General features: G+C 43.9%; 1 protein-coding gene across 6 annotated transcripts in view; it reads left to right on the forward strand.

Moving 5' to 3' along the window:
• The window catches only part of Kcnk2 (potassium two pore domain channel subfamily K member 2), a 190,296-nt gene that overhangs the window by 98,445 nt on the left and 75,187 nt on the right, over window positions 1–16,664 (forward strand). For 5 of the 6 annotated variants that reach the window (XM_085687539.2, XM_085687540.2, XM_085687541.2 and 2 more), the window contains exon 3: window positions 6,278–6,395. The exons of the other annotated variant lie outside the window; for it this stretch is intronic. In XM_085687539.2, coding sequence (XP_085543665.1) covers window positions 6,278–6,395 — 118 coding nt within the window. The remainder of the gene's footprint in view (window positions 1–6,277; window positions 6,396–16,664) is intronic. 6 annotated transcript variants of the gene reach the window in all.

Consider the following 16,664-nt stretch of genomic DNA (forward strand, 5'->3'; position numbering starts at 1 on the left):
TCATACCTTTATGACCCTTGTCATTCCTTAAACCGCGTGGAATGGACTGAAGCCACACGCTCTGCTCCTTTTTCACGGGACACACTCATTTTTTTCTTTTTCCTTTTCTTTGTTTTGTTGAGTTAATCTCATGCACACCAGCTAGTTGAGGTTAGCCTTGCGCTCTGGTTCTCCTGCCTCTAACTCTTGAGTGTTGTGGTAACAGGTGTACACCGCCATACCTGAGTCTTCACGCTCCCTTCTGAGCCATCACTCTAGCACCTGGAAAGTGATTTTGGTCACCATCAATCAAGCAATCCTGTCACTTCAGTTACATGTATGCACAACTTCATGTGTGCACAACTAGAAAGAGCTCCCCCCAAGGTATTGATCAAGTGTCCTGTTGACCTACACTGCAAATACAGTCACAGGCCCAGAGATCTGTGTTGGTACCTAGGAGAGGGCGCCAGTCTCCAGGGGTTTTGGCCGAGAGGCTTGTTGCCCACATGTAGAGTAAGTCTCTGGCAACTGTGGGGAAGGCCTCCTGGCAAACTCACCTGCTGAGCCTTTAGTTCACTCCTGAGCCTCTACTTCAGATCAGAGCCCTGTGGTGGCTAGTTAGAGGCTGCTCCCCCTCCCACACATGGGCAGGCACCGTGGCTGCTGACCATAGCTCTACCTTTCTCTCTTTGTGTTTATAAGATCTGTGAACTTCATCAGAGAGACAGACTGATATCTCACCCCTTCACAGGCACAAAAAAGAACAAGATGAAGTGACAGGGTGGGCTTCCGTTCTACTAAGTCAACCACTTCAGGGACTGGCTTGCCGTCATCCCTCGGTGAAGTAGGGAGTCTTTTGCCCTCCTCGTCTGTGTTTTTACAAGGCTGATGCTTCCTCAGTGGTTTGCAGGACAAACTGACACTTGTCTTTGAATAAATGGACATGTTGAAGAAATATCTGTAAAATATAAAAAAATATAACCTGGTTGGGGCTGTATTCTTTCTAAATCTTCTATGGTAGCATATACCTTTAATCCCAGCACTAAGGAGGCAGAGCAATCTCTGTGAGTTCTAGGGCACCCTGGGCTACATAGATTGATACAGTTTCAAAGAGAAACAGAGATAGGTGGTGGTGGCCAACACTTTGTTGTTGTTGTTGTTGTTGTTTGCTTGTTTTTGAGACAAGGTTTCTCTGTAGTTTTGGTACCTGTCCCGAAACTAGTTCTTGTAGACCACGCTGGCCTCGAACTCACAGAGATCCGCCAGCCTCTGCCTCCCAAGTGCTGGGATTAAAGACATGCACCACCACCACCCAGTGGTGGCTAACACTTTTAATCCCAGCACTTGGGATCACACACCTTTAATCTCAGCACTAGGAAGGTGGAAACAGTGATATGGCTGGGCAGAGAAAGGAATATAAGGTGGAGGAGACAGGAACTCAGATGTAACATGTCTGAGGTTTCCTAGGGACAGCAGCGGTCTGCGGATTCCCAGAGACAGGATCGCTGCTTCAGTCTGAGCATTGGTAGAGCTAAGAACTCTCTAGTAGCTGACTGATCTGCTTTTCTGATCTCTTGGTTTTCACCCGCTAATATCTGACTCTGGGTTTTTATTATTAGGAACAATTAAAATTTGAGCTATACTCCTTTCCTGATCTCTCACTGGAAGTGTTTTAGGGGTGAGGGTAGGGTGGGGCACACAGTTCTTGTGCCTCTACTTTTAGTGCTGTGAGCTCAGGGACCAATGTGGCCCCATGGTTAATAACAGTGAAGTTCTTCCCTCCGGAGTAACCTGCTAGGAGCTGCATTATCCTAAAATGCCACTATTCTACAATCCCAGAATTTGAAGGAAGTGGGGGGAGGCATGGAGGTGAGAGAGTCAAAGGTTCAAGGCTAAGCTCAGCTACATAACAAATGCAGTTTAAAGAGACCCTGTCTCAAAACAGCAGTAGCAGCTAAACTCCATTCAGATCTATGAAGCCTTGATTTTTTTTAAGTATTTTGTTTTATTTTATGTGTTTGAGTGTTTTGCCTGCATTTTTATCTGTGTACCACATGTGTGCCTAGTTCTGGGGGAGAAGAGAGTGTAGGATCCCCTGGAGCTGGGGTTACAGACAGTTGTGAGACATGATGTGTGTGCTGGGAATGGAACCGAAGTCCTCTGGAAGAGCAGCCAGTGTCTGTAACTGCTGGACCACCTTTCCAATTTCAGTGTCTTGGTATTTTTAAGCCATATGGCCTATGCATTCACTAGAGTTAAGGGCATATGAAGTAATAACTTTTTGTTTGATTTCTGTTTAATTAGAATCACATCTCTTTACCTATTACGCACTTTCTGATGTTATTCCAATCTTAAATATGTTCAAAGGCCTGTTTAGCTCATTTGAGGAAGAAATGGTATCCCCAGAGCAGGATCTGTGGAAAGTGCCAGTTGCCACCATGACTTCAGATTCTGAAAACGACTCCCAGCCTTGGGGCCCAGTCTGGTCACCTCTGCCCCAGCCTATCTGTAGCAGCCAAAAGAGGTGCCTGAACTGGTCCAGGACAGGCACATTTATGTGCCTTAATGGACCTTCTTAGCAGAAGCTTTATTCCTTTTATTAAGATTTGTTTACAAAACATTTATTTTATTTTATTTTATTTTTATATTTTGATTGCATGTGGATGTGAGTGCAGGTGCCTGGGAAGCCAGAAGAGGACATCAGATGGCCCGGAACTGTGACATGGGTGCTAGGAACTGAACCAGTGTCTTGAGAAAGACATTGCTTTCATTGTTTGCATGCAATTTTGTTGTGGGAATTCTGATGAAAAGATGAAAAGCCATAGAGCATGGCTATTGAAAAACATGAGATAAAAGGCCATAATACAGAAGCAAGCTTTTTTCTCCAGGTAGAAAACAAATCTGAACAAACAGAAAGAGCCAATGAGTTCAAACAATGCTTCTCCAACTTGGTCCCTAGGAACTTCTTGGACCTGTGACAATATCAAATCAATTGCTGTTCATTTTTTAAAAAGATTTATTTGATTATGTGTCTTATGTGGGTATGTGCATGTGAGTGTATGTGCCTGAGGGAGCCAGAAGAGGGTGTCTGATTCCCTGGCCCAGAGTTACAGGAAGTTGTGAGAGGGTCGCCCAAGGGGTCACACACCAAGCCTAAGTCCTCTGCTAAAGCCTTATGTGTTCTCAACCACTGCTCCATCTCTCCAGTCCCCAAAGCATTATTTTTCCATATCAAGAAGGTGTGTTTGTCTTTTGTGTTCTGTTTTATTTGTGTACACTACAATTTCCTGGAGACTGTGTGATGGGCTGCCCCAACAGATTGACCGTGGAAGTGTGTATTAGGATACATCTGTCATGTATTAAGCCAGGTATTAAAAATATTTATAAAATCGTAAAGCTGCCTCTCTTCTCACTACATGCTGCAGTAAACATCAATATTTATCATTTAAACATACAAAATAAAAGCTTATTGATTTCTTCAGTAAGTGGTGAGGCTGTAACATGGCTCTGAGACTAAAATCTTTTGAGCCCTGGTAACTCAAAAGAGGAGAAACAGACGTTGGTGCAGTCAGTGCTGGTGAATAAATTTTAACTTAAAATGGAAAAAAGTAGATTCTTTAAAACTAATTATCTAGGTCTGTATGGAATATGGAACCACACCCCAACTGTGTTGCCTGGGATGATGTGAAATGTAAGCGGTGGCCTTTGTAGGAAGTTTAGAGCACTATGGGTCCGTGCGTTTTGCTTTTTATAGATTTCACGTGTTTTAAATATGTGAATGTTTGGTTTGTGTATGCTGAGAGTCTGTGCGAAAAAGAAGGGGGGAGAGGGAGAAGGGGAAGAAGGGAGGGAGGGAGGGCGAAAGGGAGGAAGGGAGAGAGAGAGAGAGAGAGAGAGAGAGAGAGAGAGAGAGAGAGAGGGGGGCATACAAGGTCTTTCTGTATAGCCTAGCCTTGAGCTCTCAATCCCCCTGCCTCTGTTTGGAGTTATAGATGTATAGATTGTGCCTGGCTAGCATTTAAAATATGTTGGATCTGTGGAAGTAAAATTACAAAAAACAGGATTTTTATTTTTAATTTTGTCTGTGCTTGCTGCTGGGGAATATAACCCAGCCGTAGTGTGTGCCACGTAAGTACCAAGCTATAGCCCTAGTCTGTCTCCCTCCCTCCTTGCCCTTCTTCTCTCTGCCTTCTTTCTTTTAATTTTGAGACAATGTCTTGCTATTTTACCCAGGATGGGTTTGAACTCACTCTGTAGCTCAGGCAAGCCTTGAAATCCACAACCCTTCTTGTTTAGCCCTTGGAGTAGCCAGGATTGCAGGTCTGCTCCATGAGGCTACAGATATTGACACTGAAGGGGAGCCTTCAGTATCTGGTACTAAGAACATGACAGATAAGCAGAATTAGCTTCCTCAGAGTTAGCTTCATTGCATGCTGTGCACGTGTGTGCATGTGAATCCTTTTTTCATTCATGGAATGGAATATGGAACACTAGTATCCAGTATTATTCACAATAAAGAATATATCATCTAAACATCTGTTATCAGTTCAGTGAAGATAAAGGGTTATTAGCATTAGGATGACTACTAAGCCTTTGTCTATGGTTGGAGGACAGTCATAAACAAAGTCTTCTGGATATATAGTGGCTATTTTCCATTCAGCATTATAAAATATTAACAACCTTTAATGTGGCTAATTTATTTCTAGCAGTTTCTCCCAGGGACATATTAGGAAACGGGGAAGTAGGTATTGTATAATACAGTGTATTTATAACAGCACCTGTCCATGTACTAGGCTATGTAATAGAAACAGGGGGGGATAATATTACCAGTAAGGACATTATTAAGTTATTAACAGCTTAGCATTGTCACTACACAGCTCTTTCTTGTTCATTACCATGTTATTATAATTAAGCAGGGATGGATAATTCAACATTTAGCATAGTTTTTGAATCCAATATAAAAAGTATATTGAACCAGATGTGGTTGCAATGACAACATGTCGGGAGGTTGAGGCAGAAAGATTAAGAGTTTATGGCCAGCCTGGGCTACATAGCAAGATCCTTTCTCAAAGAATATACGAAAAAGACTTTCAGGGGTACCCACCTTTTCACATTAACAGTGATTGTATCTGTGTTATGAAATAGTGAATATTTTTATCTTTTTGACATCTTTGCTTGTTTTCTTAATTTATTTTTACAATGAATATACATTGTCAAATAAAGAATAACAATATGGTTCGGTTGCCTCTGCACACAAGTCTTGTCATTTTCACCTATAGATTGGCTGCCTGTTGTGAGCAGCCATGAAATGAGATTTGTCATCTACTGCAGTCTTGGGTGCTCGCTCCATCAGCCAGCGGCTGGTGGAGCGCGCTCACGTTTCTGGAGTGTGCTTTATTCTCCCTTGACCTGTCACTGTGTTGCCACTGCAAACAAACCTGCTGTCCTGACCTTTCCTCACCTAGCAAGCGATAATCCTCCAGATTCTAAATTCTGAAAGCTAAACAATAAATCCTATTTCTCCGAGCACAGCAGAAACATGCGATCTGGCCGCTGTAGTGCCTCTCTGTGGCTACACATGGTCTTCTGGTGTAAGCCACATCATTCACATTTCCAGAGGGGGTCGTCCTGCTGTCTTCCAGTCTGCCTCTTGGGGGGCATACACAAGGAGTGTACAGATTCCGTGGTCCCCATGAGCACTGCTTATGGAGACCTTGGCTGATTTTTCTTGAAGAATGTATTAGAATCTGTGGAAACTTCAGGCATGTAGATCTAACAGGAAACACATAAGTTACTAACAGGCCGCATGGTCTTTTTTTCTTACCCCAGTCAGATCTTTTGAAATATGCTTTTAGCTCTTGTAGAGAGCCCATGGTCTGACCATAAACATCTGAAATCATAAACATGTTAATGAAGGATTATGAATTATTTAAATGCAGTCTGCAATCTGATATTTAAGTATATAACCAATCTATGCTGCTTACTAGAGAGTACTAATATGCTTAGGTGTTGGTTCAAATATGATACTGAACATGCCAGCAGAGATGCTGGAAATGTGCGCTATTACAAGCTCTATGTCAGTCCCCTCACTTGCTGTGAAATCTAAAATCTTCATGATTTAAAGTGATACTACATTTTTCGGAATAAAGTTTTAATCCCATAACCCCCTTTAAATAGAAAAGTCAAAGTCTTAACGTTGATCCCTTGTGTGTAATCTGTTGTTCTTGGGGTGGGGGTGAGATGTTTGATGCCGCTGTGTGATTGCCGTGCACTGATAAGTTTCTTTTTAAACTTGCAGCAAATAGTGGCAGCAATAAATGCAGGGATTATCCCCTTAGGAAACAGCTCCAATCAAGTTAGTCACTGGGACCTCGGAAGCTCTTTCTTCTTTGCTGGTACAGTTATCACAACCATAGGTAGGAGATGCCTCGCTTTCTCTTTTCTTGTTTGGTACAGTTTGTGACCTGACATTCATGTGTTCAAATTTCCTGTGTATGGTTGGTCGAAGTCATCTGAGATAGAAAACAAGGGTATAAGACATAGAATTTTGAATTAAAAGTTCGAACTGAGGGAGTTAGCAAGCTAGCCATCAGTTCAGAATGTAGAGTTAAGTTTAAAATATCTGCTGTAAAACTCAGGAGCAATACGATGGAGACATTTGATAAAGGATAATATATTGTAATATATCATATCCGCCTGAGATGATGGCTTTTTTGTACAAGCATTTTCCCCTCTTTCCTCGGCCTCTTGTCCTCAGTGTAACAGGACAGGGTTTGACTCTGCCTTTGGCTGGATGTGTTGATTCAATGTCTCCTATCTCCGTTTGTAAACCTCAACCCTCCCTTGACAGCCCACCTGTTGTTACACTGGGACTGCTTCAGGGTTTGCTGTTGATGTGTTATATTTTGACAATAACATGGACGTATAACGTATAACGCGTTAACTGGGGCACAAAGCTGGACCCTGGATGTCTTGCTCCTCTTGGTTTTGCTCTGACATTGGAAGTGTTGGTGCAATGGAACAGCAAGATTAGTGGCTGTGACAATCCGGAGGAACGGCAGCCTGAACTCCTAAGCATAATAGCAGGTCCTGGCCGAGACTTAGACATGCTGGCCATTTCTGCTGTGGAAAGAACTATTTATTTCAGAGTCTGCAAGCAAGGGCAAGGGCAAAAGAATAAAGGCTCACAGACTGAGTGAGAAGGGTTTGCGGCTGTCCAAGGGTAACTCTAGAGTTCGCATTGTAACTCACTGTGACTGCCACTAAATTACTTTGCGAGAGACACAGTCGTTATTTGCTCTTAGTGCTGCGCTCTGTGTTGATAAACAGTCTCATTTTCTGAATCCCCAAATACAGTAAGTTTCACAGACATATACTTCAGTGCATAAGAAGAAATAAACCGTTGTTGCCAGCTTTACCTCCAAATTATAGCCATTAAATACAGTAGCTGGTTATTTGGGCTACTTAGGAAGCTGCCTGGAAGCCTGGCCTCTTACTCATCCATCTCAGTTTGTAGCCTTAGGTGGCTCAAGTCATTTTGAGTCACTCCTCTGGGATCTTTTTTATTCCCTGGCCTTTTTTATTCCTGTGTCAAGGCCATTTCCTCTGACCTTGGACTAGATTAGAAGTTAGGGTAAAAACACTTTTTTTAAAAAAGTATCCATGGGACACTTAATTGACATAGAGATTTTGCATTTGTGCAATTAAAAGAATCAATATCCATATTGCCAGTGCCGCTGTCCTCGTGACTATTTCTCAGCCACATGGGCTGCACCATGCTGCAGGCTGCACGCTGCACTGGTCCTTTGGAAACTAGAACTTGAGCATTTGTCAGGGAACTTGCAGGGTCTTTTGGGGGTGTCATGTGAAGGTGGTGCCTCATGGGGCCATGTGGGCTGCAGATGTCCACGGCTTTTCTATTTTGCTTTATCAGTTTAAGATGCAGACATGCACTAGGCAGCATCTACATTGGAGCAGTGTTCAGGCGAAGGTTATTTATACACAGCGCCATATTAAGACTTTAAGACCCAAACCTAAGGAATTGCTTCCAAGTTACTTGCCCTTTCTGAAATCAGACCCTCCCACCACCTTTCCCAAATTCTCCACAGCTGCACACACTGGAGTCTACAATCATTCTCCCCACCCCAGCCTACGATCATTTTACCTCCCTCCACTTACCCTTTTCCTAGCCCATCAGTTCACGGAATTGGCTCTGCTCATAAAGCAAACCCATCCATGACTGCTCACCTTCCTAGCTGCTACTTCTTTGGTCCAAGCCGGGGCTACCCCACTCACCTTTAGGAAGAGGCCTGACTCAGGTCCTCTCTCTGTTTCTAATCCAGTCACCAAACAACGCCACGTCCCCTGTGCCCGTCTCTGCTGGTAGGATGCCAGGGGTTCTTAATCTGTTTTGTGTTTTTGTTCCCCCAGAATCTCCCAATTTCTGAGACATAGTAGGTGCTTAAGAATTAATTTGGGGAAGGATCTGGGATGATGGCTTAGTGGGTAAGAACGCCTGCTGCTCTTGCAACAGGATGCAGGTCAGCCAAGACTGGACACCTCACAACTCCTGTACCTGGTTTCAGGAGATTCTTGGCTTTTTTCCTGGACTCCACAGGCACCTGCACACATGTGCTGCATATAAAATCACACAGACACACATAAATTTAAAAAAATCTTTTAAAAGGATCTTCAAATTGAAAACAAAAAGGCATGTAGGTGGTGTGGGCTGCCACTTAGGGGATGTTACTTGACAATATATTGATAGATATGATAGTGGATTCAGGGCTTGTTCAACACATCTCATCATCAGCTTGCTTGTTTGTGCATTTATTTATTTGACAGGTAGTAAACACTCTCTGCTGCCGACTTGCACAGCAGTGAGTCAGGGAGATTGGAGGGTATCAGCGAATCAATCCCACACCAGTTATGTTTTAAGGGGTTTTTTATTTTGGGGGGTAAAACTTACATACACCATAAACCGTCAGGAAGGGAGCCTAGTCGCTGGAGCAGGAGCCGGGAGCAGGAGCCAGGAGCAGGAGCCGGAACCAAGAGCCGGAACCAAGCAGATCTGGATCTGCTTCTCATTTTAAAAGAGAAATATACCACGCCCCAGTGGGCTGGTATTTCAGCAGCTATTGGCTAACGGAGCGGAAATCGCTCCCCGCTGCACTGTGGGCTCATATTTCAGCGACTATTGGTTGAGGCAGCGGAAGTTACTCCCACAACAGGAGGGCAGGTCGAGACAGTAGGCAGAGAAACACAAGGGTGCTAGGTGTATAAGCTAAGAGCGTTTAATGGAACCCATGGTATACTTTACAAGCTCGTAAGGTAAGTGGGTAGGGAAGAAGGGGCAAAGTTTGGTTGCCTCAGAAGGGGCAAAGGATGGTTGCCTCTGGTTGTTAGGTGTTGTCCCAAAACTGAAGGAAGAGTTAGTGGTTTTCAAGGCAAAGGCAAATGGATAAGAGAACTCCAGACATCGAGCTCCGGAAAGAGATGCAGGTAGAAATCCACAGGGTCATCTGACATGGTTGCCCATGTTGGAGAGCCTCCTGCTGAGGATCCTGGGACTTGGTGCCATTCTAAGTGGCTCATGTTGTATCGTTGCTTCTTTTGCCACTGTTGGGAGTTTAAAGAATCAGGGACACCCTCTTTCTGTCGAGATACCATTTACACAGGAAAAGCAGCCATAAATATCACATGATCAGATAGATGTGCCATGGTGCTGGGGTTAGGATGTGGTTAAAAGTGGGAAAGGGGAGAATGTGGGCCACAGCTCACAACAAGTGAATCCAAGTTGAAGGTGAACTGTGAACTAGGGCTGTGTTTGGAAAATGGCAGCTGTTTCTGCCTGTGGAAGGGCAATGCTGGGCAGGCTGTGGCAGGAGCAAACCAAAACCCAGACAGAGCATGAACTGGACTTGATTTGGGGGTTGACAGGTAGACATTTGTGTAGACCAGAGGCTCATTTCGGGGGACAGCAGGAGATGCCAACTGCTGGGGGAGTCAGTTCAATATAAAATGATATTCAAGGGGTATTATCCCTGCTAAATAAGATAAAACGTTAAAAAAAAAGGAAAGTGAGAGGTAGCAGCGACATTAAGATGCATCTTTCAGAAAGAGGCTAAGTTAAAACAGCTCAGTGGATGGAACGATTTTAGGACAGTGACCTGCACGAGCCGCGTGAGCATTGCCAAGGGAGGGCAGGAGCGGCTGTGGAGGAAGAGTCGGAGACGGAGTGCTGGCAGAGTTAGATGAGGCAAGCAGTCGGTCTTGGTGACTAACAGGATGGAGAGAAGTGGGGATAATGCGGAAAGCAGCGTGAGTATTTAGACAGGAGACTTGTAATTCATCGAGAGCGCTCGTTGATCCTATTCAGAAAACGGAGCTCAAAAAATAGCCAAGGTTTTAAATGCTGTGTTATTTTAGGAAGCTTCATTTTGGTACTTTATCCCAAGCTCCCCACCTCCCCCACCCCCTGGCCCTCCTTTGACTTTTATTTCTTTCTTTATTTTAGCCATGCTTTAGTTGCACTGGCTCCCTTACGTTACTTCCTGGTCATTGCCTTGGGGTCAGAAAGGCTGGCGACCCATCATCAGGACATTAATAAACAAGACCATGGATGTTGCAAAGGAAACTGATGTGCAATCGTAGAGAGAAACCAGAGCCAGGAGTGGGAGGCTTTCCCGAAGCGGCTGCTTGCCGCAGGAACTCTGAGGGGGCGACATCCATCTGAAACCTCAAGGATGAGAAGAAGTCAGCTGTGTAAAAGACAAGTGGGAAGATGGGTTCAGTCAGAGGGCACAGCCGAGGCGCGGATCCTGAGTAGGATGGAGTCTGGCACGTTCAGGGCACCCAGCTGAGCTATAGAGCAGACCCTGGACGCGGAAGGATGCCACAGGGGGCGGGGGTCACACAGCCCTAGGGATGCAGAGGGTCGTGGTGAGGTTATCTGTGGAGTGGGGAGCCACTGCCAGATCTTGTCGAAAGAGTAAGGTGGGGCTAAGGAGATAACTCAGTTGGGAAAACACTTGCTCTGTTAACATGAGGACCCGACTCAAGGGCCTCTCTAGTTTACACTTTGGGCATTTCTTCGGGTTTGAGTAGAGAGCATTTCCTTTTCAGGGCCACCTGCCCCCTTTACAGAGAACACGCAGTTTCCACCACCAGAGTGTGGACATTGAGCTCACTTATGCAGCTTCTACAATGGGGGGGTTTCTATATTTTTCTGTCTTTTTAAATCAACACTTTGATTTTACTTGGCTTGAATTGTGAAAGACGTTATGATATTGACCCCTGACTTGCAGCAAACTTGCATCCCATTGTGTGTCACACTTAACTGATCAGAAACAAACCACGACAGAAGGAGGAGGAGGAGGAGGAGGAGGAGAAATTTAAAGAAAATTTGGAGTAATTATACCAAGAAGTTCTAGATTTAAAAAGAAAGAAAGAGAATGAAGAGAGAGGAAGAAGAGAAGACAAGAGGAGGAAAGTCGTGTTTTGGGAAGAGTGTGTGTGTGTTGGAAACTATAAAGCCCTGTGTTGGCTTTTTTCCTGAATGGAGTTGTCGAATAGAAACTTGCAACTCTGAGGAAAACTTCCCATCATTCCTTTTTCCCTGTGGCGAGTACAGGAGTCTTACCTTCCCGTGGAGGTAGAGGGTCCTGAAGCAGTGCTGTAGAATTTGCCGCAAAGTCTCCCCGGGAGATGAGGTCCCTGCAGCTCTGACTGTTGAGTGCTAATTTACTAATTTAGCACACGCATGTGTCTGTGGCATTTCACCAGTCTCCGAGAGAGCGACGTGCTGGATTCTGGGAGCCCAGTTTAAATGAACGTTAAGGGTCTTTCAAGCAACTTAAAGATGAAACATTTTGCAAAGTGACTTCTAACTTGGACTCACTATATTTTTAAAAGTTTCTTAAAGAGGATGATAATTAAAAAAAAAACCAGCATGAAATCCTGGCATTGTTCTACTGAAATGTGGAAGAACAAACTACTTGCTTTGTGTCTTTGACTCTGTGACCTTTGCACTACACTAAATTAATGAAAATAAAATTCATATCAAGATGTTCACATATGTTCTTCATATTCAAAACCTGCATGCAAGCATATGTAATTTTTCAGCAAGAAGGAGAAGGAGGAGGAGGAAGAGGAGGAAGAAGAAGCAGTAACAGCAGCTGCCAGAGAAGGTGCTCTCTGGATAGAGCTAGGTTTGCCGAGTCCAAAGTTGTGCAGGATGGACAATGGAACTGGATTCCTTTGAGTACTGCTGCAGACTCCTAAGGGGGTGAGCTAAATTAGTCATGCTGTCTTCTCATTGCATATGTATGCACGCCAGACAAGAGGAGGCCTGCAGAGGAACACCAAGTACTGTGTGCAGCTTGAAAAGGAATTTGTACCCCTCTGAGAGGTAGTTTTCCCAAGCATTAGCCTTTTTCTTTGGCCACAGGAGAGTGCAGAGTGGTGTAGTCGAGGTCTGGTGTCAGGGCACACATTCCAGTAGGAAGAGAGTGGCTTCACTCACCAGGGCCTACACGGGTCTCAAGATGACTTGCTGTCAGAACAAACCCACTGTGTTTTCTTTTCTTTTATAATAATTTTGAACAATTTGCAATAATGCACTTTTAATCTTCTAGAAAGCAGCTTTTTTGACCTTGGAACTGCTCCAGAAATGGGCTGGAGAGAAGACTCATCAGTTAAAGGCACCGGCTGCTCTTCCAGAGGACCAAGGTTCAGTCCCTAGTACCCACATGGTGGCTCATGACCAACTATAACTCCAGTTCCAGGAACTTCTGGCCTCAATGGGCACCAGGAATGCACACAGTAGGCATGGAAAACACTCAAACATATATACATACATACATACATACGTACATACATACATACAATATAAAGTAAATAAGCCACAAAAGGAAAAATTATTCTCCAAGTTATAACAATATCTCCATGCTCTGAATTAGCACCTCCCTGTTCCTTCTCATCCTTCTCATCCCGCTGCACCTCCCACCCCTGGTCCACAGTGCTGTTGGTCCTGGAGTTATATTGTATAGTACATCTGGCAGACCAGCACACAGCCAGGCTTGGCTCTTCATGTGATTAAAGCAGGGCAGGACACTTAGAGCTCCATTCTTGCAAGTGTCTCATTTAACAAGGGAGGTGTGGAGTTATATCTGGCCAGGTTTCTCTACTTTCAGATGGTAATTATGCTACACATTTGCTTTTGCCCATCTTTTCTGATTTTTTTTTCCTGAAGGCTTTTAGAGTAGCGCCGTCTTACTCTTGGAAAGTTAGCCTTGCTGGGTCATACTTTAAGCATAGAATGATGTTGACAGACGAACTCATGCCAAGTGATGCTCATGCTTAACCATTGCGGCTTTATGTGCAGCAGCTCTGACTCACTGTAGGAAGAAAGGAACTCAGGGAAGCTCTTGGTTCTAAAACTCTGTCGGGAGAGATACTGCTGATGAGAAAAACTCAAGGCATGAGAAATACACCTTATCTCCTAGCCTCATTCCCTCCCACTTCCAATGCTCCTTTGAAATTAAAATCCACATTGTCGCGGTTTCGTGGATGTGTCTATAATAGCTCTCTGAAGATGCTAACAAAGAAAGCAATTGCTGGGCTCCAGAGATGGTTCGGTGGGTAAAAACCTGCCATGGGAACCTGAGGACCTGAGTTCAAGTCCTTTGACTCCGCAAAAACTACATCAAGCATTAGTAAGCACTTGTAATTCTAGTACTCCTGTGGGGGATGGGAGGCAGAGGTAGGGGAGTTTCCATCCTGGTGTACACAGAAAGAAACCAAAACCAAAACAACAACATTGACAACAGCCCAAACATCTAAACACAGAGACCCACATTGTCTCAAGCAATGTGGAAAACAAGAACTGAGGTTGAGATCTGAGGTTGTCCTTTGACCTCTGTGCACATGTATCTACATACATGTGTGCATGCACATAATCAAATGCGCACACCATGCATACATTACACACACACACACACACACACACACACACAGAGAGAGAGAGAGAGAGAGAGAGAGAGAGAGAGAGAGAGAGAGAGTAATTGCCAAAGGCCAGCAGCACAGTAGGACAGAGGATATAAGAAAAACAGAACAATAAACTAAGACAGAAGACTAGACAGAAGGCTATAAAGGAAAACTGAACAAACTCTCTCCCTTGCTCTCTCACTCAGACACCACACACTTGCACCCCATCCCCATAATTAAGCAATTCTCCAGCAGACACAAATTCAGTCTGGTGCTGTCTATCTGGGTTAGTATCTTAATCGACAGGTGAAGGACTCAGAACCAAAACTACCCCCACTGGAGCCCAGACTCCTAGATTGTTTGCTCTCAACTCAGGCGCCTCCTTAGGTTTGGTCTGGAACGTCTCACTAACTCAGGGAAACAATTATATGTATCAGTTTATTATAAAGGGGTAGCATAAAAGATAACATCTACAGTCAGATATACACAGGGCAAGCTGTCCAAGAAGAGGCCTGCAGCCTCCGTGCCCTGTGTAGAGCCACATCATCCAGGCACATGTGGAAGTGGAACGCCCTCCACCCCCACCCTGAAGCTTCCTGAGTCCTCCTCATCCACATTTCCAGAGATTTCTACAGTGGCATCCTTAGGTTTGCATCGCTTGTGCCAGTTCCTGGTTCCTCCCCCTTCCCAGAGGATGGGAGAAATGGCTCCTGGAGCTAGCTTCCTGTCCACCCATGATGGGAAGCAGCAGTAGAAGCTTAAGACAGTTGGTCACATTGCATCCAGTCAAGAGCAAAGTCAAGAATGTGTGCTGTTTGCTAGTGCTCAGTAGCCTTCTCCTTAACATCTGGTCCAGGGTTCAGTCCATGAAACAGTGCCAGTCACATTCAGGGTGTGTCTCCTAATTCAATGGCTATGATCAAGGTAATCCCTCACTGACGTTCTCAGAAGTCCTCCTCCCAGGTGATGCTAGACTTTGTCAAGCTGACGATTAAAACTAGCAACCAAAGTACACATAACAGAATCAAAAAATTCTTCTGGACACCTTGATGGTTCAAGATATTACAAAGGTCTTTAGAAGTGTTACATGGAGACCTAAGTCAACATCTTTTGGTTATAACTCACAGTGTTGTGAAAAGCAGGAGATAAGTTGTAACCAATTAAGTAGGTGTTACACAAAGAATGGGTGTTTTGAAATATTTATTTTATGTGCATGAGTATTTTGCTTGCATGTATGTGCATGATGTACATGCAATGCCCATAGAGGTCAGAAGAGGGTGGCAGATGCCCTGGGACTGGAATTACAGATGGTTCTGAGCCACTATGTAGATGCTGGGAATTGAAACTGGCCCTTCTGCAGGAGTAGTAAGTGCTCTTAGCTGCTGAGCCATCTCTGCATAAAGCCACTCCTATAAAGAGCAAATGTGAAAACATGGATGGTCAACGTCATGAATTTTAACATTATTTGATTCCATAAAAAAAGTCTGAAACATGAGCTCCCAAGTAATAAGAACCAAAGAATGTGTTTTGCTTATTCACAGACTTGTCTGTGCTTCTGCATTAGTTAATATTAGCTAAGTTCCTTCCAGGGCCAATCTGGTGGCTTTTCACAGTCAAAGTGCAAAGCTGCTTCACGGCGCAGGTCCAGGGTGGGTAGGTGGGAGACTCCTCACTACATTTGAGGCTTTTGAAGGTCATATTCTTTACTTCCAGGTCTTTCTGATGTGTCTGGGGTTAGAAAGAGTTTCGGCAGCCTGCACTCTGGCTACTGGGCTTCACACGTGCACACAAGTTACTTTCACAGAACACTGGTGTAGCCAAGTTCAAGAGTGTATGGTGTACTCAGAAGATCCAAATATTTGGTGATAGTTCGGGTCACTATTATAATTTCTTGTAAAATAAATCCGTTAGGGATAGGCATGGCATAATGTTTCTTTTCTTTTATCTCAGCACTCAGGAAGCTGGGTTGCTGTATGCACTGTATACACAACAAGGTCCACACTAGCCAGTCTCAGTTAAACCAAAATGAATAAATTAATAAGTAAATAAATAAGTAGTTCCATTAGAGAACCACGAAACTGAGCTAAAAAGCATGAAAGAAATCTCATAATATTTTATTAAGTAAATATCCAAATTCCCAGTGTCCAAAGGTTGAGCATGCTGCTTGAGGGATATCATAGGGTCAGGTACTTTGTCTCCCCAACACCAAGATTCTGAGTTGAATTCTTTAAACATAATTAGCAATCTTAAGCTTCAGAAAGCTAGAGTTCTACCACTGTCAAGCCATGCCATTCAAGGTTTAAAATAAAATAAGAATTTGAGAGGGGAAAAATTAAATCTAATTGCGAGAAAAAGAAGTCAATATATTCTTTTGGAGATATGGAGGCTTATCATCATTAAAAAGAAAAGGTTAGGATGAAAAGGTGTTGTTATAGAAAAGCTAAGTTTCCTGGGCCCGATGATCATAAATCACACATTGGAAACTCTTTGTCTTTTCACAGTGTCTGTTGGTTGGTTTTCATAAATGTTTGTGAAGGTTTAAAAATGTGCCGTGTTAATTGCTTTTTAAAATTCACAGAAACGCGAGGAAGCATAAATCAAGGCAGCTAAGATAAATGTTCGCCTTTGTCAGTAGAGAGAGGAGGCCATTGGTGTGGCAGTGGTGACTGAGAAAAAATGAGAAATGAAGGATGTGCTCA

The sequence above is a fragment of the Myodes glareolus genome, chromosome 5 (assembly GCF_982192425.1).
Source record: "Myodes glareolus chromosome 5, mMyoGla1.1, whole genome shotgun sequence".
Lineage (NCBI taxonomy): Eukaryota > Metazoa > Chordata > Mammalia > Rodentia > Cricetidae > Myodes > Myodes glareolus.